The sequence below is a fragment of the Erythrolamprus reginae genome, chromosome 8, assembly GCF_031021105.1.
Source record: "Erythrolamprus reginae isolate rEryReg1 chromosome 8, rEryReg1.hap1, whole genome shotgun sequence".
In the NCBI taxonomy this organism is placed as follows: Eukaryota; Metazoa; Chordata; class Lepidosauria; order Squamata; family Dipsadidae; genus Erythrolamprus; species Erythrolamprus reginae.
Window position 1 is genome coordinate 17,880,314 of NC_091957.1, and position 24,675 is coordinate 17,904,988.

The following is a 24,675-nucleotide window of genomic DNA, read 5'->3' on the forward strand; positions in this document are numbered from 1 at the left end:
GGGCGTGGCCTCGCCAAGCTTTTGTTGAATGTCTATTGGGTTCCAGAGACGGTTGCTGCAATTCTATTCTGGCCGGTGAGTCATTTTCCTTTTTATTTTATTTTATTAATTGCAATGGAGGATCCTTACTGGGAAAAACAACGGAAATACTGAAAGCAGAAGCATTTTTTTTCTTTGCAATGCCGAGGAATAATTTTTTGCAAAAGGGGAAACAGCTGTGTAGCCTTTGCAAGCAATCCCAGAAAACTGGATTGTAGCAAACTGAGATTTGTGTTCCTGTTTTTTGTCTCTAGAGGAAGCTGAGATTTGCGATACTGGTTTGTCTAGGGAAGGGCTGTGATTTTGGAAAGAGAACGTCTGTGCCCCCTTGGAAAGGGACCCTTGCCTACATTCACACAACCCTGCAAACACGTGTAGGGGGAAATCCCTACACGTGTTTGCGAGTGGAGTGCGTTTATAAATGCTTTAACTTGCGTGTCGAGCCTGGGGCGTGAAGATCGCCCTTTTCAAGCCACAGCAGGAAAGGATTTTAAGAAACCCCCACACAAATTTTAAGCCAGTTAATCCTCCAGTTTTAGGAGGTGGGGGAGAAAATCTATATACTGTGTATACTAAATGGGATTTTTTAAAAAAAAATAGTGATCTGTAAAATGGAGTTTTTCTCATTCCCTTTTAATTTCGTAAATTAAAAAACAACAACACGAGTCCTGTTAAGGTTATGTAAGCTTAGTGTCTAATAAACAAGCCTATCCAAACTGGTTAATGTTTATTTATTGGGTTATTTATTTACCGCCTTCTTATCAACCGAAGGTGGCCAAGATATTTGGTGATCCTTCCTTCTTTTCTCCTGATGAGAAGAAAAGGACTGTCAACCAACTTGCTTTCATGCCAAAAGTGGGACTAGAACTCCCAATCGCCTGGTGGTTGGCCCAAAGTTATCCATCCAGCTGTCATACCTAAGCAGGAACTAGAATTTACCATATCCTGGTGATTGACTTAAAGTCACCTGTGGTAGCTGGCTTTCATGCCTAAAATGGGACCATCTCCTGGAGATTGGCCCAAAATCATGCCTAAGGTGGGACTAGAACTCCCAGTCTCCTGATGATTGGTCCAAAGTCAGCTATGGTAGCTGGCTTTCATGCCTAAGGCGGGACTAGAACTCCCAGTCTCCTGGTGATTGGCCCAAAGTCACCTAGCTGGCTTTCATCCCTAAGGCGGGACTAGAACTCCCAGTCTCCTGGTGATTGGCCCAAAGTCACCTAGCTGGCTTTCATCCCTAAGGCGGGACTAGAACTCCCAGTCTCCTGGTGATTGGCCCAAAGTCACCCAGTTGGTTTTCATCCCTAAGGCGGGACTAGAACTCCCAATCTCCTGGTGATTGGTCCAAAGTCAGCTATGGTAGCTGGCTTTCATGCCTGAGGCGGGACTAGAACTCCCAGTCTCCTGGTGATTGGTTTAAAGTCACCTAGCTGGCTTTCATGGCTAAGGCAGGAATAGAACTCCCAGTCTCCTGGTGATTGGTTCAAAGTCACTCATGGTAGCTGGCTTTCATACCTAAGGTGGGGCTAGAACTCCCAGTCTCCTGGTGATCACCCAGCCAGCTTTCATGCCTAAGGCAGGACTTGAAATCAGGATCTCCTGATTACTATCCAGATGTCTTAACCCCACAGGATTGTTCAAAAGCTTTTCTTAACCCATCATTTCATTGATTAGGTCCACCCATCGGAGGCTCCTGTCCGAATGTCTCGCAAAATCACCGTCCTGGTTATTGGCGCAGGAAACCGGGGCACAACGTATTCTTCTTATGCGTTATTTTACCCGGAACGCATGAAGGTAAAAATCCTGGTTTGCAACTATATATAATTATATAACTATATATAATAACTATAAAATATAATACATATATACTGCTCAAAAAATAAATGGAAAACACTCAAAGAACACATCCTAGATCTGAATGAATGAAATATTCTCATTGAATCCTTTGAATGTTCTGACAACATGTCAATCAATGTTGCTTCCTAAGTTGACAGTTTGATTTCACAAAAGTTTGATTCACTTTGAGTTATATTGTGTTGTTTAAGTGTTCCCTTTATTTTTTTGAGCAGTGTATAATAACTATAATAATATAATAATACAGTGGTCCCTCGATTTTCGCAGGTTCGAACTTCGCGAAACGGCTAGACCACGGTTTTTCAAAAATATTAATTAAAAAATACTTTGCAGGTTTTTTCCCTATATCACAGTTTTTCCCGCCCGATGACGTCATACGTCATTGCCAAACTTTCGTCCACCTTTAATAAATATTTTTTTAATAAAATTTAATAAACAAACATGGTGAGTAATAATCTAAATGGTTGCTAAGGGAACGGGAAATTGCAGTTTAGGGGTTTAAAGTGTTAAGGGAAGGCTTGTGATACTGTTCATAGCCAAAAATAGTGTATTTACTTCTGCATTTCTACTTTGCGGAAATTTGACTTTCGCGGGCGGTCTCAGAACGCATCCCCCGCGAAAATCAAGGGAACACTGTAATATATAATATAATACACTGCTCAAAAAAAATAAAGGGAGGCTTTTCCTAGTCAGGCAGGGTTTCTAAGATGGGCTTAAATCTTCTTTCTTACAGGTGATTGGCGTGGCTGATCCTCAACAGCCCGTCCGTCAAAAATTGCAAGATGCGCATCAAATCCCCGAGGAGAATGTCTTTGACGGTGAGGGTTGGAGGCATTTTAATCTTCCTTTTTCCTTTTCCTCCGTGCAAAACATAACTCCTTTAAAAATATTTTTTTTTATTTTCCTTTCTGAATTTTTTTGAAGGTTTAAAAATATTTTAAAAGTAACAACAAAATGGTTCAAAGGATTATTATTTTTCAAAAATTGAAATCCTTTTGAAAACAAAGGTAATCTTTGACGTACAGTTAGTTGGGGGAAAGAAGTTAGTTGGGGGAAAGATCAAAAGCAACATGAGAAAATATTATTTGACTGAAAGAGTAGTAGATCCTTGGAACAAACTTCCAGCAGATGTGGTAGATAAATCCACAGTAACTGAATTTAAACATGCCTGGGATAAACATATATCCATCCTAAGATAAAATACAGAAAATAGTATAAGGGCAGGTTAGATGGACCATGAGGTCTTTTTCTGCCGTCAGACTTCTATGTTTCTATGTTTCTAAGTTGGATCTCAAAATTTCTGTGGCTAAGAGACATATTTGTTCAGTGAGGTTTGACCCATTTTAGGACGTTCCTTGCAGCGGTTGTTGAAAATTGCCGAAATCTTTCTCACGTGCGCGTCCCCTCACGAGATTTTGCTCGCTGTGCATGCGCAGAAACAAATTCTCACTCGGGCATATGCATGCACACGTCGGAGACGCAGAGCTGCGCATGGAACGCACCAGTAGCATCAGGAGCTGGTCATAAATATATGTTCTACCCAAATATGAACCACAAAGAATGCAATACACACAAATTCTGTCCAAACTTTAATTTACTAAATTAAAGACCACTAACGAGCTTTCTTAGTCGTTGGGAAACACAAATACAGTGTAAAAACAGTCTTTGGCTGAACATCGGCTGCTAAATGAACTTCATTAACAGCGTTGGCAATATGCCCAGAAGCAATTTGCAGGAAGAATACCAAGAGAGAAAACAAGAGATGAGAAGACGTTTCTGAATTCAAGACACGAAGGCATATGAACAAATGTCGTTTCCTGCAAATTGCTGCCGGCTTTGTCATCCCTTAAATAGGGTAAGAGAGTGGCTATGGTCGCAAGTGTGCAAAACAGTCCTGTCACTTTCTTTCACTGCCGTTGTAACTTCGAACGGTCACTAAACGAACTGTTGTAAGTTGAGGACTACCTGTAATGTATTTAAGATAGACAGAAAAGAGATCTTGACTGAATGTTAGGAATAAACTACATGACCCATAAGAGAAGTCGGACGAGTTTGAGAAAGACAGCCAATTATTTTTTTTAAGAAGTTTGTAATGAGTACCGGGTTGGATTAGATGACTTCTTGGTGTCCCCTTATGATTTTCTGGTCATTGGAATCCCCCCAATTCCTGCAATATTTTTAGCTTCTTCTTTTTCCTTTTAAAGATTGGGTTGCTGCTGCAGAACGAGAAAAGTTTGCCGATGCCGTGATTATAGCAACTCCAGACAGACTGCATAAGGTGGGTCCAAAAATATCCCACTCACTTCTGTTATTTTTTTTTTTAATGTCATTGTAAAAATTGTAGAAACAAAAAAGTAGTTTTTCATTGTAATTGTATTGCACTTTGCAAGGGAGCATCCTAACCACCAAAAACTGAAAATAAAAATTTTCCTTTTAGAGAAATAGAGTTTTGAATCAGTGCAATCTTTGTTTTTTTTATGTCATTCAACTTTGGATTTTGTGTTTGTGTGTGTTTTATTGGTGCTGTTTTTTTGTTGTTTTTTGTTCCATTAATACAGTACTGTTGTGCTTTCTTTCTTGATCTCATTTATATCTCACTCATTTCATAATGCAAGATAACCTCATCATCATCGTCGTCATTATTATTATTATTATTATTATTATTATTATTATTATTATTATTTTATTCCTTTCAATCAGGCACCTGCTGTAGCTTTTGCCGAAAAGGGATATCACATTTTGTTGGAAAAACCCATGGCGGTAAGTTCTGGTAAACATTTATTAACTACTAAACCTTTTTAATAATTACAATTATTTTTTATTTTTTAATTCCATTCTATTTTATTTTATTTTATTTAAAAATGCTTTGCTTATGAATTAGGTGACGGCGGAAGATTGTAAAGAGGTCGTCCAGGCGTGCCACAGTAATCACGTGATCCTGGGCGTATGTCACGTGCTCCGGTACCATCCGGTCACCCTGATGATCAAGGTGATGTTATTCTGAAGAACTCGACTTGGGCAGTGGGTTGGTCTAGATGACCTCTCTTGTCTCGACAGCAGGATGGCTCTCTTTTTCCCCACAGCTGACTTGACTTCTGATGTTCACCCGAAGAGAAACCAACATTTAAATCTGGGGTTTTTCCCCCACCAAACTTTCATCCCAAAGACCTTGAGTAATGACGTTCTAACGGATAGCTTAATTTAATTTAAAAGATTGTATTGCATGGGCAGTTCTGTGTTAGCAAAAATTTCAGAAGAGAGGGATTTAGGGGTCGTGATTTCCGACAGTCTCCAAATGGGTGAACAGTGTGGTCAGGCGGTAGGGGAAGCAAGTAGGATGCTTGGCTGCATAGCTAGAGGTATAACAAGCAGGAAGAGGGAGATTGTGATCCCGCTGTATAGAGCGCTGGTGAGACCCCACTTGGAATACTGTATTCAGTTCTAGAGACCTCATCTACAAAAAGAGATGGATCAAATTGAACGGGTCCAAAGACAGGCTACAAAAATGGTGGAAGGTCTTAAGCATCAAACTGATCAGGAAAGACTCAATGAACTCAATCTGTAGAGTCTGGAGGACAGAAGGGAAAGGGGGGACAGGATTGAAACATTTAAATATGTTAAAGGGTTAAATAAGGTTCAGGAGGGAAGTGTTTTTAATAGGAAAGTGAACCCAAGAACAAAGGCACACAACCTGAGGTTAGTTGGAGGAAAGATCAGAAGCAACGTGAGAAAATATTATTTTAACGAAAGAGTAGTAGATGCTTGGAACAAACTTCCAGCAGATGTGGTTGGTAAATCCACAGGAACTGAATTTAAACAGGCCAGGGATAAACATATATATCCATCCTAAGATAAAATACAGGAAATAGTATAAGGGCAGACTAGATTGACCAGGAAGTCTTTTTCTGCCGTCAAACTTTTATGTCAGTGTTTCCCAACCTTCCCAACCATTCACTGGCTGGGGAATTATGGGAGTTGAAGTCCAAATATCTTCAAGTTGCCAAGGTTGGGAAACACTGTTCTATGTTTCTATGTTTCTAAGTCGTAGCACCGAAGGAAAAGGGAGGAGGAAGGAGGAGGAAAACGCTTCAAAATTGCCATTTTTTTTTTACAGGAGCCAAAGCGAACAGCTTCCATGAAGAAGGAGGAAAAATGGAAACCAAGTTTTTCTTTCTTTCTTAGGAATTGCTCGATGCTGGCTTGGTTGGGGACATCTGCCACATTCAACATCTGGGGCCTGTAAGAATTCTTTTTAGAAAAATGTACTTTGTGTAGGTTGCCGATCAATTTCCGGTCACAATTCAAAGTGTTGGTTATGACCTATAAAGCCCTTCATGGCATCGGACCAGAATATCTCTGGGACCGCCTTCTGCCGCACGAATCCCAGCGACCAGTTAGGTGCCACAGAGTTGGCCTTCTCCGGGTCCCGTCGACTAAACAATGTCGTTTGGCGGGTCCCAGGGGAAGAGCCTTCTCTGTGGCGGCCCCAACTCTCTGGAATCAACTCCCTCCAGAGATTAGAACAGCCCCCACCCTCCTTGTTTTTCGTAAACTCCTTAAAAACCACCTTTGCCGCCAGGCATGGGGGAATTGAGATATCTCCCCCGGGCCTATACAATTTATGTATGGTATGTTTGTGTATATGTCTGCTTAATAACGAGGTTTTTAAAATGTTTTTAAATTATTAGATTTGTTATGAATTGTTTTATTGCTGTTGTGAGCCGCCCCGAGTCTACGGAGAGGGGCGGCATACAAATCTAATTAATAAATATAAATAAATTAAAAAATCATGTCCTTTGCTCCCGTCATATCTCCTTTCCCAGTTTAATATTTTTTAATGCACATTTTTTGAGATTTTGCTTTTCCTTAAAGCCCCCTCCCCTCCCAGTTCCGTTCTCAGATTAATTACTCCAACCACTAAGCAGCATTGTGTAACTAGTTTTTATTCTTGTTGGGAAACGCGTCAGCTATAGGTTGCCCCATAGTTTTATGGTAGCCCTGGACTTATGACCCACAATGGACCTGCCCAACATTTCCGTTGCAAAGCAGGACAGTTGCCAAATTAGTTTTGTCCCATTTTATGACCTTTTCTGGTCACAGTTGTTAAGCGAATCACTGCAGTTGCTTTAAGTTAGGAACACAGTTAAGTGAATCTGGGTTTTCCCTCGACTTTGCTTGTCAGAAGGTCACAACCGTCATAAATATGAGTCACTGGTCAAGTGTCTGAATTTTGATCATGTGACCATGCGATGGTCAATAATTAATAATAATAATAATAATTTATTAGATTTGTATGCTGCCCCTCTCCGAAGACTCGGGGCGGCTCACAACACAATATAAAATGTACAAATCCAATATTAAAAAGAAACAGATTAAAACCCTTATCATAAAAAATTAATCACACAACCCAAGCAAACCATACATAAATCATAGTAGCTAAGGAGAATATCAACTTCCCCAAGCCTGGCAACATAGGTGGGTTTTTAGGAGCTTGTAAAAGGCAAGGAGGGTGGGGGCAGTTCTAATCTCCGGGGGGAGTTGATTCCAGAGGACTGGGGCCGCCACAGAGAAGGCTCTTCCCCTGGGTCCTGCCAGACGGCATTACTTAGTCGACGGGACCCGGAGAAGCACGACTCTCTGGGATCTAACCGGTTGCTGGGATTCGTGCGGCAGAAGGCGGTCCCGAAGTTATTCTGGTCCGATGCCAATATGATAAGTATGAAAAACAGTCCAAAGTTTTTTTAAAAAAAATCAGTGCCGTTGTTACTTTGAACGACAACTAAGCAAGCTGTTGTAAGTCACAGATTATTGCGTGTTGAATCTTTCATGGGGATTTTAAACTTTTTAAAAAGTGTAAATTAAACTTTTTAGTCTTTGGGTCTCTGATATGAAGCCCTGGCAGATAAACCAGCTCAGCCTTCTACAGTTAGAGGGAAAGAACTAAGAAACCAAGATTCATAGTTTGTTGACACCGAGGCCAAAGTAGCTCTAAAACTGCATTACGGTCATCAAAATGCATTGTTTTTCATTTTCAGCCTTTCTAGTGTGTCAATTGCCTTTTTTCTCTCCACTTCAGGTAGGTTTCTGGCATTTCGCCCATTCATTCGTCCGGGGCAATTGGAGAAACGAAAGCGAAAGTTCTTTCTCTTTATTGGCTAAATCCTGCCACGATATCGACCTGATCCGTTTTTGGATGGGGAGTAAAAGGTAGGAGTGTGTTAGGATTCTGTCCATAACTGTTGGGTTGGCAATATAGCCCTCCGAACTTAAAAAAAAAATGTCTTGCTTAAGAACAATGGGGCTCAGTTGTGGTTGTAAGTTGAGGACTAGAAACTTTGACACAGCCTCTGTGGTTAAACTTCAAATATTCCTCCCTCCCTCCCTCTCTCTCTCTCACTCATTCACTCGCTCTTTCTCTTGTTTCTCCTCTCCTCTCAGATGTTTAAAAGTTTCCTCTTTTGGCCGCCTGTCGCATTTCACAAAAGAGAACAAGGTTTGTCAAACATCGTTGCTGTGGTTTTTTTAACGGGGGTGGCACAAGAGTTGAATTAAAATGATGAAATCACCCTTTCCATTGAATGAAGACTAATTTTTTAAGATTTAAATTGAAACGGCTTCAGTTCATTCATCCATAGTTTTTAGTTTTGGGGTCAGACATTAAAGGCAGATGTTAACTTTCAGGATGCGCTAATTTGCACACACACGCACACACACATATAAACATATACATACCTATACATACGTTTGTATATAATCTGTGTGTTTGTGTATATGTGTGTGTGTGTATGTATATATGTGAATGCAGCTGCGAGAGCAATCATGGGCTTCCCAAGGCATGCCCATGTTACACCAACACTCCGCAGTCTGCATTGGTTGCCGATCAATTTCCGGTCACAATTCAAAGTGTTGGTTATGACCTATAAAGCCCTTCATGGCATTGGACCTGAATATCTCCGGGACCGCCTTCTGCCGCATGAATCCCAGCGACTGGTTAGGTCCCACAGAGTTGGCCTTCTCCGGGTCCCGTCGACTAAGAAATGTCGTTTGGCGGGACCCCGGAGAAGAGCCTTCTCTGTGGTGGCCCCAACCCTCTGGAACCAACTCCCCCCAGATATCAGAGGTGCCCCCACCCTCCTTGCCTTTCGTAAACTCCTTAAAACCCACCTCTGTCATCAGGCATGGGGGAATTGAAATTTCCCTTCCCCCTAGACTTATAGAATTTATACATGGTATGTTTGTATGTATGAGTGGTTTTTTAAATTGGGGTTTTTTAGATTGTTTTTAATATTAGATTTGTTTACATTGTCTTTTTATATTGTTGTTAGCCGCCCCGAGTCTTCGGAGAGGGGCGGCATACAAATCTAATAAATAAATAAATAAATAAATATGTTTATGTGTATGTATGTATGTATGTATGTATGTATGTATGTATGTATGTATGTATATTTGTTTTCATAGATTTTCACAGGTATATGTATGTAGATTGTTCGGAGTTCGGGTTTTTCCCCGTGTAATATTTTGAGTGTCTTTGCGAAGTTTCAGCAAAATCACATTTGCCATCATCAGGCTAAAGTTATTGGCTTCGTGCTGCTTTTTAAAATTTTATTTTATTTTATTCAAAGCAGCACAAAGCCAATAGTTTCAGACTGATGATGACAAATCACTGCCACTGTTAAATTGATCACCTTGTCGTTAAGCGAATCTGGCTTTCCCATGTACTCTGTGTGACGTTTCCGAAAGATGCCCTGATTCATTCATGAGCCACGAGCCAAACTCCAAAAAATATATGGTGATTTATTAGGAGCAACATTTCAGCATTCCTCCGATGCAGTGAGAACTCAGCTCATGTAGGTTACGTGCCCTCGTGACCCTGTTTCCCCCCTCTTCACTGGACACATCATAAATCACATTTTCCAATAAACCACGTTGGCGGGCTATGAAGCCCACACCCCCTCCTGCTCACTCCAGTAACCTAGGACACAATCAGTAAAAGAAACATTTGTGGAATGTAGTCTCAGTTAGTACAATCGGCTCTCCCTCCTCCTGTTTATGGCAACTTGAAAGCTTTGCAAGTTGACATTTTGCTCATCAAAAGATTGTAATAAAGGGATCAATACGTCCATTGCTGAGAACCTGACTTTTGATTTAATTATTTAGTTACTTTTGTCTTTTATTTTGATTTCATTCCAGCCTGAAGGAGCTGGTACTCGTTGTTTGGACTGTTCAATTGAACCACACTGTCCATATTCTGCTCGGAAAATCTACCTGGAACGCGCAGAAAAGGTAAAATTTGATCGTAAAACCAGTTTGATTCTCCCAATTCCTTTATTTGCACAATTGAGAAACTATTATGCAAAACCCCAAAATTGATCCAGTTGCCATTTCATTGGCTCGGGTTTCGGAACCTTTCTAGGAGCCTGGGGAGGGCGAACAGTGAATTGAATTCAATTTAAAATTGAATTAAATGTTTTAAGTTTAAAATGAATCCAATTTTAAATTGGATTAAATTGCATTGAATTGAGCAATTGAATATTGAATTGAATTGAAAACGTTAATTGAACATTCGTTTAAAAAATGTTTGAATTGTAATACTGAATTGAAATTTAAAATTGAATTCACAACCAAATCGAATTGGGCAATTGAATGAATTGCCTAATTGAATTGAATGAATGTTTTGAATGAATTGAATGTTCTGAATGAATTGAATTGAATATTTTGAATGAATTGAATGAAAGTTGTTTCTTTTAATAGAGTTTATTAATTTTCTGTCTTTTTTATAAAAAACAATAATACAATAAATACAGTAAGTATTCTGTATTGTTACATCATTGCATCTTTTTTGAGCTTCATCACATTTTATATATTTGGACACACTGTACTAATATTATGTTATTACAGTAGCTAAAATACTTATACTTAAGTACAGTATACTTAAGAATTGAATGTTTTGAATGAATTGAATTGAATGCTTTGAATTGAATGCTTCAATGAATTGAGTGAATTGAATTGAATGCTTTGAGTGAATTGAATTGAATGTTTTGAATGAATTGAATTGAATGCTTTGAATTAAATTGAGTGAATTGGATTGAATGTTTTGAGTGAATTGAATTGGATGCTTTGAGTGAATTGAATGCTTTGAATGAATTGAATTGAATATTTTGAATGAATTGAATGATTGAATTGAAAATTCAAAATGAATGTTTTGAACGATTGAATTGAATGTTTCACTGAATTGAATATTTAATTGAACTGAACATTGAATTGAATTAAAAAAAATAATTCAATTACCAATGTTTTGGGCCTCTGTGAATTCAACATGCAACTTTTTAAAAAAAATATTTATCCGATTTATTCGTGTCTGGGAAACGGGACCTGGGGAACCACCCTTCTCCCCAAAAATCTGCCCAAACCTACCGATTATCATCATAGGGTGCATTTCACTGGCCAGTCTCGGTTGTCTGCAGCAACGGCGGGTCCGACATAGAAACACTGACAGAAGCTTTGCGGCTCGGTCCTTACGGAAGATGTGTTTACGATTGTGACAACGACGTGGTTAGTCACCAGGTATGCACCGCACTTGTCTGTCGGTAAGCAGACCATAGCTCCTTTCTCTATGCTTCACATCTCGCCTCCCCAAAACTGAAATCAGAGACAAGGACTTGGATTCGCGTCTCAAATCAGTCAATGGAGTGCTTCCATTTTTCTGCCTCGTTCTTGGAGAAGGATCTCGTTCTTGGAAAAGGATTGAACACCCCTAGGTGATGTTTTTAAAGTTAGTTTAAAGGGGCAGAGAGAAGTCTCCTTCTTTTTTCTGCTTCTTTTTAAAAGAAATTTTAAAATTGTTTTTGAATAAGTACAAACAAAACACAACAGACATACAACAAACATTTGGGGCATTATTTATAGCCCCCTTTTCTGTCAGAAGATATTATCGGATATATGTACATTATACCTTGCGTGGTTAATGTTATGATGGGTTAATGTTATGATTTTCAATTCAATCATTCAAAACATTCAATTCAATTCATTCAAAACATTCAATTCATTCAAAACATTCAGTTCAATTCATTCAAAACATTCAATTCATTCAAAACATTCAATTCAATTCATTCAAAACATTTAATTCATTCAAAACATTCAATTCAATTCATTCAAAACATTCAATTCATTCAAAACACTCAGTTCAATTCATTCAAAATATTCAATTCATTCAAAACATTCAGTTCAATTCATTCAAAACATTCAGTTCAATTCATTCAAAACATTCAATTCATTCAAAACATTCAATTCAATTCATTCAAAACATTCAATTCATTCAAAACACTCAGTTCAATTCATTCAAAATATTCAATTCATTCAAAACATTCAGTTCAATTCATTCAAAACATTCAATTCATTCAAAACATTCAAATCAATTCATTCAAAACATTCAATTCATTCAAAACATTCAAATCAATTCATTCAAAACATTCAATTCATTCAAAACATTCAAATCAATTCATTCAAAACATTCAATTCATTCAAAACATTCAGTTCAATTCATTCAAAACATTCAATTCATTCAAAACATTCAATTCAATTCATTCAAAACATTCAATTCATTCAAAACATTCAGTTCAATTCATTCAAAACATTCAATTCATTCAAAACATTCAGTTCAATTCATTCAAAACATTCAATTCATTCAAAACATTCAGTTCAATTCATTCAAAACATTCAATTCATTCAAAACATTCAGTTCAATTCATTCAAAACATTCAATTCATTCAAAACATTCAGTTCAATTCATTCAAAACATTCAATTCATTCAAAACATTCAGTTCAATTCATTCAAAACATTCAATTCATTCAAAACATTCAGTTCAATTCATTCAAAACATTCAATTCATTCAAAACATTCAGTTCAATTCATTCAAAACATTCAATTCATTCAAAACATTCAGTTCAATTCATTCAAAACATTCAATTCATTCAAAACATTCAATTCAATTCATTCAAAACATTCAATTCATTCAAAACACTCAGTTCAATTCATTCAAAATATTCAATTCATTCAAAACATTCAATTCAATTCATTCAAAATATTCAATTCATTCAAAACATTCAATTCAATTCATTCAAAACATTTAATTCATTCAAAACATTCAATTCAATTCATTCAAAACATTCAGTTCAATTCATTCAAAACATTCAATTCATTCAAAACATTCAATTCAATTCATTCAAAACATTCAATTCAATTCATTCAAAACATTCAATTCATTCAAAACACTCAGTTCAATTCATTCAAAACATTCAATTCATTCAAAACATTCAGTTCAATTCATTCAAAACATTCAATTCATTCAAAACATTCAATTCAATTCATTCAAAACATTTAATTCATTCAAAACATTCAATTCAATTCATTCAAAACATTCAATTCATTCAAAACACTCAGTTCAATTCATTCAAAATATTCAATTCATTCAAAACATTCAGTTCAATTCATTCAAAACATTCAGTTCAATTCATTCAAAACATTCAATTCATTCAAAACATTCAATTCAATTCATTCAAAACATTCAATTCATTCAAAACACTCAGTTCAATTCATTCAAAATATTCAATTCATTCAAAACATTCAGTTCAATTCATTCAAAACATTCAATTCATTCAAAACATTCAAATCAATTCATTCAAAACATTCAATTCATTCAAAACATTCAAATCAATTCATTCAAAACATTCAATTCATTCAAAACATTCAAATCAATTCATTCAAAACATTCAATTCATTCAAAACATTCAGTTCAATTCATTCAAAACATTCAATTCATTCAAAACATTCAATTCAATTCATTCAAAACATTCAATTCATTCAAAACATTCAGTTCAATTCATTCAAAACATTCAATTCATTCAAAACATTCAGTTCAATTCATTCAAAACATTCAATTCATTCAAAACATTCAGTTCAATTCATTCAAAACATTCAATTCATTCAAAACATTCAGTTCAATTCATTCAAAACATTCAATTCATTCAAAACATTCAGTTCAATTCATTCAAAACATTCAGTTCAATTCATTCAAAACATTCAGTTCAATTCATTCAAAACATTCAATTCATTCAAAACATTCAGTTCAATTCATTCAAAACATTCAATTCATTCAAAACATTCAGTTCAATTCATTCAAAACATTCAATTCATTCAAAACATTCAGTTCAATTCATTCAAAACATTCAATTCATTCAAAACATTCAATTCAATTCATTCAAAACATTCAATTCATTCAAAACACTCAGTTCAATTCATTCAAAATATTCAATTCATTCAAAACATTCAATTCATTCAAAACATTCAAATCAATTCATTCAAAACATTCAATTCATTCAAAACATTCAAATCAATTCATTCAAAACATTCAATTCATTCAAAACATTCAGTTCAATTCATTCAAAACATTCAATTCATTCAAAACATTCAATTCAATTCATTCAAAACATTCAATTCATTCAAAACATTCAGTTCAATTCATTCAAAACATTCAATTCATTCAAAACATTCAATTCAATTCATTCAAAATATTCAGTTCAATTCAAAGCGTTCAATAAAATAAACTTGAATAAAATTACTTGCTAAATTACCAGACAAGATCCCTGTGTAATTTTACTTCATTTATCATTTCTTTCTTTTAGCCAATTATAAAATTTATTCCATATTATGTAATAGTGAGATTCCTCTTTTCCTTTCAATTTCTTTGTAAGCATATCCACTTCTGCACAATCCATAATTTTTTTCAATGATTTTTAAAGTGCCTTTTTCTTTTTTTAAAATATTTTTATGAATAAGTACGCACAAAACAGAACAGACATACACCAAACATTTGGGGCATTATTTATAGCCACTTTCCTGTCAGAAGATATTATCGGATATATGTACATTATACATTGCTTTGTTAACGTTATACTTGTGTACAATGTACCCTCTAATTTTTTTTCGGTGTGGGCGGAAAAGTATAGTGTCTGAGCGACAGTCCCTTTGGGACTGGGCGGCATAGAAGAATAAATAAATAAATAAATAAATAAATAAGAAAAAAATCCCTTCTTTTTTATTAAAAGAAATTAATAATTTAAAAAAACCAAAATCCATTACTATTAAAACTAAATCAACCAGCAAAACCAAAAACATAACTATTAATAAAAACAGGTGAGGGCTGGTTTTTTTTCCTGTTATTATTTAAGTTCTTTTACCATATGCTTTAAATCAAGAGTCACTTCTCTCTCTGTTTTTCTCTCTTTCCTGTCATTCTCTGCCTCAATCATTTTCTCATTTCTCCCCTTTTTTCTATCATTTCGCTCTATCTCTTCCTTCCACTCTTCTCTCTTTCTTCCTTCCTCTCATCTCTCTCTTGCTTTCCCTCTCTCTCTTTCCCTCTCTCCCCCCCTCTTTCTCTCTCTTTTTCTCACTTTCCCTCTCGTTTTCTTTCTCTCTCACTCACTCTTTCTCTCTTGTTTTCTTTCTCACACTCTTTCTCTCTCTTGTTCTCTCTCTCTTGCTATCTTTCTCTCCCCCCTTTCTCTCTCTCTCTCTCTTTCTCACTTTCTATCTTGCTGTCTGTTGCTCTCACTGTCTCTCGTTCTCTCTCCGTTCTTCTCAGCGGAGGCCGGCGAAGGTGATGTTCAATGTCGGGGGGGCGCAGGCGTTTGCGCGCTCTCCAAATCCCCCTGCTAGCCCCCCGGAACATTCAAAATAAGAAAAGCCTTCGCTGGCGAAGGCTTTTCTTATTTTGAATATTCCGAGCGGGCTAGCAGGGAGATAGGGAGCGCGCGCAACCGCTCGCGCGCCCCCGACATTGAATATCACCTTCGCCGGCCTCCGCTGAGAGAATGCCTGCTCCGCCTCTCCTGCAATCCCCTTGCCGAGAGCCTGGGATGAAAGTGCTCTCGGCAAAGGTGTGTGTTCCGGGTGTGGGAGGAGCCGCGCCGAAAGGCAGGAGGCGGTAGAGGAGCAGAGGGGGCGGGCGGGGGGCAGCGCCGAAAGGCCGAGGGGCCGGAGGAACTGTGGGGAGGCAGGGGCGGCCGCGGCTCCCTTCCCTTCTGCTGCCGGTGCCTCCCCGCCCCCCCCCCCCGCGGCTGGCATGGGGATGGGGAGCGCGCGGCCGTGAAAAAGGCTGCGCGAGGGTGTATTTTGGGGTGCGCAGGCGCGCGCGTGCGCAGCTTTCGGGGAACGGTGCATTGTGTAGTCTTTATTTATACTATAAATAAAATTACTTCAAGAACCTTTATTAAAGGACTAGAGGCTATCCCTGTGTAATTTTACTTCATGTATAATTTCTTTTAGCCAATTATAAAATTTATTTCATATATTTTGGAATGAGCGGCATATAAATACAACAATAAATAAATAAATTTTATAATAGCCAGATTCTTCTTTTCCTTTCAATTTCCTTGTAACCATATCCGTTTCTGCACAATCCGTAATTTTTTAAAAATTATCATTCCCTCATTTATTTTTCCATTTTTGCGCTATGGTTGCTTGTCAAAATATGAATGATGAGGTACCGAGTTTCTTTTTTATAAACCACTTGTTTTCATCCATGATTCAAGCCATTAATATAGGCCGTTGAGTTATAACAGCCCGTTTAGTGACTGCTGAAAGTTACGACAGCACTAGAAAAGTGATTTATGGCACTAGAAAAGGGATTGGATGAAGGTGGTGCCGTGGATATTGCCTACCTGGACTTCAGCAAAGCCTTTGATACGGTTCCACATAAAGAGCTGATAGATAAATTAGTGAAGATTGGACTTAATCCCTGGATAGTTCAATGGATTTGCAGCTGGCTGAAGCGTAGACATCAGAGAGTTATTGTTAATGGCGAGTATTCTGAGCAGAGTCAGGTTACAAGCGGTGTGCCACAAGGATCTGTTCTGGGTCCTATTCTTTTTAATATATTTGTGAGTGACATAGGGGAAGGTTTGGTAGGGAAGGTTTGCCTATTTGCCGATGACTCTAAAGTGTGCAATAGGGTTGATATTCCTGGAGGCGTCTGTAATATGGTAAATGATTTAGCTTTACTAGATAAATGGTCTAAGCAATGGAAACTGCAGTTTAATGTTTCCAAATGTAAAATAATGCACTTGGGGAAAAGGAATCCTCAATCTGAGTATTGTATTGGCAGTTCAGTGTTAGCAAATACTTCAAAAGAAAAGGATTTAGGGGTAGTGATTTCTGACAGTCTCCAGATGGGTGAACAGTGCGGTCAGGCAGTAGGGGAAGCAAGCAGAATGCTTGGCTGCATAGCTAGAGGTATAACAAGCAGGAAGAGGGAGATTATGATCCCACTATATAGAATGCTGGTGAGACCACATTTGGAATACTGTGTTCAGTTCTGGAGAGCTCACCTACAAAAAGATATTGACAAAATTGAACGGGTCCAAAGACGGGCTACAAGAATGGTGGAAGGTCTTAAGCATAAAACGTATCAGGAAAGACTTAATGAACTCAATCTGTATAGTCTGGAGGACAGAAGGAAAAGGGGGGACATGATCGAAACATTTAAATATATTAAAGGGTTAAATAAGGTCCAGGAGGGAAGTGTTTTTAATAGGAAAGTGAACACAAGAACAAGGGGACACAATCTGAAGTTAGTTGGGGGAAAGATCAAAAGCAATGTGAGAAAATATTATTTTACTGAAAGAGTAGTAGATCCTTGGAACAAACTTCCAGCAGATGTGGTAGATAAATCCACAGTAACTGAATTTAAACATGCCTGGGATAAACATATATCCATCCTAAGATAAAATACAGAAAATAGTATAAGGGCAGACTAGATGGACCATGAGGTCTTTTTCTGCCGTCAGACTTCTATGTTTCTATGTTTCATGCCTCGTGTGTGTTGCGGCCTCACGCGTTTCAAAAATTCAAACACTTGGCAACTGACACTGGGTGCGGTGTGCACAATCTCCTTTTGTGACTTTCCAACAAGTCGATGGGAAAGCCAAGATTCACATAACCCAACTGGGTTACTAATTGTGGTGATTCGCTTACCCACCGTATAGCAAGGAAGGTTGTAAAAATGGGGCTTAAACCATGTTTCGCTTAACGACTGAAATTTGGGGTCATGAATTGGAGCGGTGCGGTGGCCTTAAAGGCGGAGCTCTCGACTCACAACCAGGAGGTTCAATCCTAGGTGGAAGCAGATATTTCTCTCTCTCTGGGCACAATGAGAATAATAATAATAATAATAATAATAATAATAATAATAATAATAATAATAATAATAATAATAATAATAATAATAATAATCTGCCGAATAAAACTCCTCAGTGGCGACAGGGCAAGGCAGATGGCCAGTAAATATTCTGCAAGCTCCATTCAGTTGTCCAGACTCCACCCAGATTATTGGGGGGGGGGTGTCATTAAACGATGATGATGATGATTGTGGGTCTTAAGTCAAGGATGGCCTGCGTTTATGGGTTTTCCAGGTGGTCAATATGGAGTTCGAAGGCGGGGCGACGGCTGCGTTCACCATGGTGGCTTTTACGGAAAAACTCGGGGTGCGGACGACGACCATTTACGGAACGAAGGTCAGGGCCCAAATGCTAATTTTGAGTTTTTCTTGGGAAATGGGATGGGTGATTTTAGAAAGGGAAATATTTCTCCCGAATCAGATTGCGCCAAACCTTGGTTTGTTTTAAGCCCGGTGGAATGAGTACAAACCACGATCAGCTGGGTTGTTCCCACTTGCCAAGCCTCAAATGTGATTGACATGCAAAGCGGCCAGTTCAGATGCAATCAAACATCATCTCTTTAACCTTTGTGACTTTAAGATTTGTGGATTTCAACTCCCAGAATTTTTGGCTGGCTTGGGAATTCTGGGACTTGAAGTCCACCTAAATTCACAAAAACTAAAAGAGATATTGTTGTGTAAACCATTGTACTCAGTGATTAATCATCGCAATGGGGAAATAAGGAAGGCAATTGAAGGCAGATAATCCCTATTTATTACCTCTGCCTTTCAGCCTGGCCTACCTTATAGGGCTGTTGTGCCAGGAGTAGAAATTTTCTCCCTCTGTCGTTTTTTAACTTTCCCTGGAGTTTCCCCAATCGTTTATTTCCCCTTTCTTCCTCTATGCCATTTCCAAATTTAAAAAAATATATAATTATTTTCTCCGCTCAATTTTTTTTCCCCAGGGCGAGCTTTCCTGCAAAGGGGAAGGAGATGTGGAAATTTTTGACTTCCTTCAGCAAAAAAGGACCTCGTTTTCTCCCCGTACGACACCCGACATCCCTGCTTCTTTGAATAGTCACTGCGGTGCAGATTATTATCTGATCCACAACTTTGTCTCGGCTGTATCAGTGAAGTTTTATTTTTTTTTCCTTTTTATTAAAAAAAAAAACCCGTGGGAAAACTCAAGATAGACTGCAATGGTCCATGCAGGTTCTACTGGATGAATTAAGTTCCCCCCAACATGGTAGTTGCAGACTACAAATCCAATCTCAGATAGATTAGATGAGATTTATTAGATTTGTATGCTGCCCTTTTCCGGGGACTCGGAGCGGCTCACAACAGCAAAACACAGTACAAATCCAATGATTAAAAAAACCCCAGTTAAAACCCTTAATATAAAAAACAGTCATATATCCCAGATAAACCATACATAAAAGAGAAACAGCCCAGGGGAATCAATTTCCCCATGCCTGACGACAGAGGTGGGTTTTAAGGAGTTTGCGAAAGGCAAGGAGGGTGGGGGCAGTCCTGATCTCCGGGGGGAGTTGATTCCAGAGGGTCGGGGCCGACACAGAGAAGGCTCTTCCCTTGGTTCTCGCGGCCAACTTTGTGGGATCTAATCGGTCGCCGGGATTCGTGATAGACTGCAATGGTCTGTGCAGGCTCTACAAGGATGAATTAAGTTCCCCCCCAACGTGGCAGTTTCAAACTATGAATCCAATCTCAGATAGACTGTAATGGTCCTTGCAGGCTCTACTAGGATGAATTAAGTTCCCACCCCAACGTGGCAGTTGCAGACTGCGAATCCAATCCTTTATTTTGATTTTTAAAATTTCATCTGACGCTGATCCCTAACCAGCACAGCTGGTTCTCGGCTTACAACAACAGTGGAGCCCAACATTTCTGTTGTTAAATTTTTTGGCGAGTTTGCCCACTTTTTACGACCTTTCTCGCACCCGTTGTTAAACAAATCACTGCAGTTAAGTTAGTCACCCAGTTGAATCTGGGAATACTGAATTTTAATCCCAGGAATACCACAACGGTTATAAGTGTGAAATATGGTCATAAATCACTTTTCCATTGCTACTGAATGAATTGTTTTAAGTTGAGGACTAGCTGCACAGCTGGATTCCCTGAAACACTTTTTTTGAAGATTGATGGCAGAAAAAGACCTCCTGGTCCATCTAATCTGCCCTTATACTATTCCCTGTATTTTATTTTAGGATGGAGATATGTTTATCCCAGGCATGTTTGAATTCAGTGACTGTGGATTTACCAACCATGTCTGCTGGAAGTTTGTTCCAAGCCTCTACGACTCTTTCAGTCCAATATTTTCTCCCGTTGCTTCTGATCTTTCCCCCAACTAACCTCAGATTGTGTCCCCTTGTTCTTGGGTTCACTTTCCTATTAAAAACACTTCCCCCCCGAACCTTATTTAACCCTTTAACATGTTTAAATGTTTTGATCATGTCCCCCCTTTCCCAACAGGAAAGTGACCCATCTCGAATTCCGACCAGCGCCGAAGAGACGCTCCGTTCCCACCTTTTGGTATTCGCGGCTGAAAAAGCTCGGAGAGAAAACCGAGTGGTTGTTTTAGAAACAGGACGGGGAAACTCGCACTCGCAGCCTGCTCACACGCGTGGTGAATGACTAACGAAAGCCCTGCCAGGAAGGACTGGCTCAAAGCACCGTGACTTTTTCTGCAACCACCGTACTTATCCGCGCCACCCAACGAGACCCCGAAACGGTGGCGGCTGCTGTATCCAAATTTCAGAAATACTGTATACCATTTTCCGTTTCTACGGAAATTGAGAGAAAATGTCTTTTTATTTGAAAAAACCGCACAGGAGCTACCTTTTTGCTTGCCGCTACGGTGCGCCTTTATTAAAAACTCTGCAGAAAATTTATATTTTTTTACAATTCCGCTAAACATGGCTACACCTCATCCACGCTCCCTTTTGAACTGTCTTTGCGCAGGATAGAATCCCAAACTTTTGTGGGATTTGGCTCAAATTTTGGATTTTACGACAATCATGGGAAAAGCCACTCGGGCTAGGAAGACACGAGTTCCAGAGTTGTGCGAAATTGGCGGGTTTGAGGCATGCCACAAGGAGCACGCGCTTCTTTTAAAGACCGCCGGGAGGAGCTTTCCTTCAAAATGGCGAGAATTCAGGGCGAGTTTTGCAAATGGCCCTCCCAACACGGTGTGTTAAAAAAGACAAATCAAGGTTATCTTTTCAAGTCTCCAACACAACGTTTTGAGTTTTTTTCACCCGGATCAATTTTGCTGCTGTTCCTGCTTTTCGTCCGATTCCTCTTTTTCTCCTTCTTCGTTTTCGGCTACCTTTGCTGCCTCCCGCGCTTTCTTCTTCCGTAACCGCTCTGCGTCAGTGACGGTCATCGGATGCAGGGGAAGAAAACCAGACAGACCTAAAAAAAAATTAATTAAAAAATGAGCCATTCCGTGCATTATGCCTCATTTTGCAAATAGGAAAAATATTCAGCATTAGGGGGGGTGTTGAATTACGACCGCAATCGGGACCGGAACGTTTGCCATTAAGGGAGGCAATACACGACTCCGTCTGATTTTACAAACACTTTTGCTACAGTCATTAAGCAAGACGCCACTGACATTCTCTGGAGGTTCTTTGTAAGCTGCCCGGAGTCACCAAAACCAAGTTAAACGAACCACATAAAATTTCTTAATAAAGGAATAAAAATAAATAAAATTCGATTCTGCTTGTCGGATGCCGCTTGGAAAGGATGTTAACTGGGGATTAGGCAACCCCGGTATTATTGCAACGGACATATCTCCAAGGAATACGAGTTAGTTGATTGAATGGGAATGAGAGTTTTTTAAAATGGTTTTAGGTTTTTAGATTATTAATTTAAATTAATTGGATTTAGGATGCTGTATATTGTTCCTTTATATGTTGTGAGCTGCCCTGAGTCCTTGGAGAGGGGCGGCATATAAATTCAATAAATTAAATTTAAATAAATAAATAAATACATACATACATACCCTTTTCAGTGCTGTTGTGACAAAAAACAAAAATGCCTAAAAGATATTTTGCAAATTAGATTTTCAAAAGCAGAGCTAATAGGGTTGATTTTCCTAGAGGCGTCTGTAATATGGCAAATGATTTAGCTTTACTAGATAAGTGGTTAAAGCAACGGAAACTGCAGTTTAATGTTTCCAAATGTAAAGTAATGCACTTGGGGAAAAGGAATCCTCAATCTGAGTATTGTATTGGCAGTTCTGTGTTAGCAAAAACTTCAGAAGAGAAGGATTTAGGGGTCGTGATTTCTGACAGTCTCCAGATGGGTGAACAGTGCGGTCAGGCAGTAGGGGAAGCAAGTAGAATGCTTGGCTGCATAGCTAGAGATATAACAAGCAGGAAGAGGGAGATCCTGCTGAATAGAGTGCAATCTAATTAAGGCGCAGTCATAGATGACGTCATACCAAACAGCTAAGCCGTGGAGAAATATCGGTAGCTGAGGAAGCAAGTTGTGGCCACAGTCATGCTCATTTTTGCTTGACTGCCAGGCAGAGTGATCCAGGGGTTTTTTTTTTACATGATTTTTCCTTGACTTTTAAACATTTTAATAGTTTTGTTTTTTTAATTCCCTGATATTTCCCGAACCGCCTTTTTTATACCTGATTTATTCCATTTTTTTTTCACAAATTCCCTGATAATTCCCTGGTATTTCCTAAACCGCCCCCCCCCCGCCCGATTTATTGCAGGTTTTTTCACAAATTTCCTGATAATTCGTGATTCCCGTTTTCCTGGACACCCTGAAATGTCTGGCTCCGTTAAGAAGTCGTTAAGCCGAGGACTACGCATAACCTGGGTGTCCTCCTTGATCCACAGCTAATATTAGAGAACCACCTTTTGGCTGTGGCAAGGAGGGTGTTTGCACAGGTCCGCCTGGTGCATCAGTTGCGGCCCTATTTGGACAGGGAGTCACTGCTCAGAGTCACTCATACCCTCATCACCTCGAGGTTCGACTATTGTAACGCTCTCTACATGGGGCTACCTCTGAAGAGTGTTCGGAAACTTCAGATCGTGCAGAATGCGGCCCTGAGAGCAATAGTGCGGCTTCCCAGATTCACCTACGTCTTATCAACATTCCATGGCCTGCATTGGCTGCCGATTAGTTTCCGGACACAATTCAAAGTGTTGGTAATGACCTGTAAAGCCCTACATGGCATCGGACCAGAATACCTTTGGGACCGCCTTCTGCCGTATGAATCTCAGCGACCGATTAGGTCCCACAGAGTTGGCCTTCTCCGGGTCCCGTCGACTAAACAATGTCTGGCGGGCCGCAGGGGAAGAGCCTTCTCTGTGGCGGCCCCGGCCCTCTGGAATGAACTCCCCCCGGAGATTAGAACTGCCCCCACCCTGCCTTTCGTATGTTATTGAAGACCCATCTATGTCGCCAGGCATGGAGTAATTGAAAGATCCCCAGGCTATTATGGTTTATGAATGGTATCACTGAATTAATAATAATAATAATAATAATAATAATAATAATAATAATAATAATAATAATAATAATAAAAAATTGGATTTGTATGCCGCCCCTCTCCGCAGACCCGGGGCGGCTAACAACAATAATAAACACAACATGTACAATCCAATAATAAAAAACAACTAAAAACCCCTATTATAAAACCAAACATATACACAAACATACCATGCATAACTTGTAATGGCCTAGGGGGAAGAGCTATCTCAACTCCCCCATGCCTGGCGGTATAAATGAGTCTTGAGTAGTTTACGAAAGACAGGGAGGGTGGGGGCAGTTCTAATCTCCGGGGGGAGTTGGTTCCAGAGGGCCGGGGCCGCCACTGAGAAGGCTCTTCCCCTGGGCCCGCCAAACGACATTGTTTAGTCGACGGGACCTGGAGAAGGCCAACTTATGATTTGTAATGATATGGGTTTTAGATGTTTTTTAAGTATTGGATTTGTGCATTGTTTGTTACTGTTGTGAGTCACTCTGAGTCTTTGGAGAGGGGCGGCATGCAAATCTAACAAATTATTATTGTTATTATAACCGAAACCAAAAGGAGGGGGGCCTTTACCTAACAGTTTTTCAACGGGCTTGGTCAGGGTAGCTCCATTGGCAAACCAATGTTTGAACTGTTCGAAGTTGATCCCCACAATCCTCTCGCCGTGGTGGTTGGGCAGCGGGTCATAACAGCCGATCTGCTGGAGGTATTTGCCGTCGCGGGCGCGCCGGTTGTGGGCAGCTACGATCCGGTAGAAGGGCCGGTTCGTGCAACCGCCGAGGGACATCCGGATGACCACACGGACGTTGCGGTACTTCTTCAGCAGGGCGCGGCCTGGTTCGAGAAGGAAATTGAAGGACGTCTGTCAGTGGGCAATACAGGGAGTCCTCAGTTTATGACAACGGAGGCCTAACACCATTGTGAAGTGACTTGCTGCCATCAAGCGAGACTGTGGAAACTGTCCACTTGGGAAGCAACACTGATTGACAATCAAATTCACATTATTATTATTATTATTATTGTTGTTGTTATTATTATTATTATTATTTGTTC

At 39.3% G+C, this 24,675-nt stretch overlaps 2 protein-coding genes across 4 annotated transcripts in view; one reads left to right on the forward strand and one right to left on the reverse strand.

Moving 5' to 3' along the window:
* On the forward strand, positions 1–21,838 carry LOC139171175 (putative oxidoreductase YteT). Of its 2 annotated transcripts, none has more exons than XM_070759078.1 (14): positions 1–75; positions 1,714–1,833; positions 2,627–2,711; positions 4,098–4,171; positions 4,594–4,653; positions 4,775–4,882; positions 6,076–6,132; positions 7,970–8,100; positions 8,332–8,386; positions 10,084–10,176; positions 11,323–11,457; positions 18,364–18,465; positions 19,073–19,237; positions 20,598–21,838. In XM_070759078.1, the coding sequence occupies exons 2-14, from the start codon at positions 1,741–1,743 to the stop codon at positions 20,757–20,759; spliced, it is 1,320 nt and encodes a 439-aa protein (XP_070615179.1). In that variant the 5' UTR covers positions 1–75; positions 1,714–1,740; the 3' UTR covers positions 20,760–21,838. The 2 variants fall into 2 exon arrangements, with proteins under 2 accessions (XP_070615179.1, XP_070615180.1); XM_070759079.1 differs by having other exon boundaries at positions 16–75; positions 19,073–19,151; positions 20,598–20,678.
* Positions 20,965–24,675, reverse strand: part of MRPS16 (mitochondrial ribosomal protein S16) — a 7,211-nt gene continuing 3,500 nt past the window's right edge. For both annotated transcript variants that reach the window (XM_070759082.1, XM_070759081.1), the window contains 2 exons: positions 24,196–24,456; positions 20,965–21,539 (listed from right to left, as the gene is read on the reverse strand). In XM_070759082.1, the coding sequence (XP_070615183.1) occupies positions 21,388–21,539; positions 24,196–24,456 (413 nt within the window). In that variant the 3' untranslated portion in view covers positions 20,965–21,387. The remainder of the gene's footprint in view (positions 21,540–24,195; positions 24,457–24,675) is intronic.

Bases quoted from the DNA above. Each gene is read 5' to 3' on its own strand.
- LOC139171175 (XM_070759078.1), top strand. From the start codon at position 1,741: ATGTCTCGCAAAATCACCGTCCTGGTTATTGGCGCAGGAAACCGGGGC. The intron at 8,101-8,331 runs GTAGGAGTGTGT...CTCTCCTCTCAG, and splicing joins TTTTGGATGGGGAGTAAAAG to ATGTTTAAAAGTTTCCTCTT. The intron at 18,466-19,072 runs GTCAGGGCCCAA...TTTTTTCCCCAG, and splicing joins CGACCATTTACGGAACGAAG to GGCGAGCTTTCCTGCAAAGG.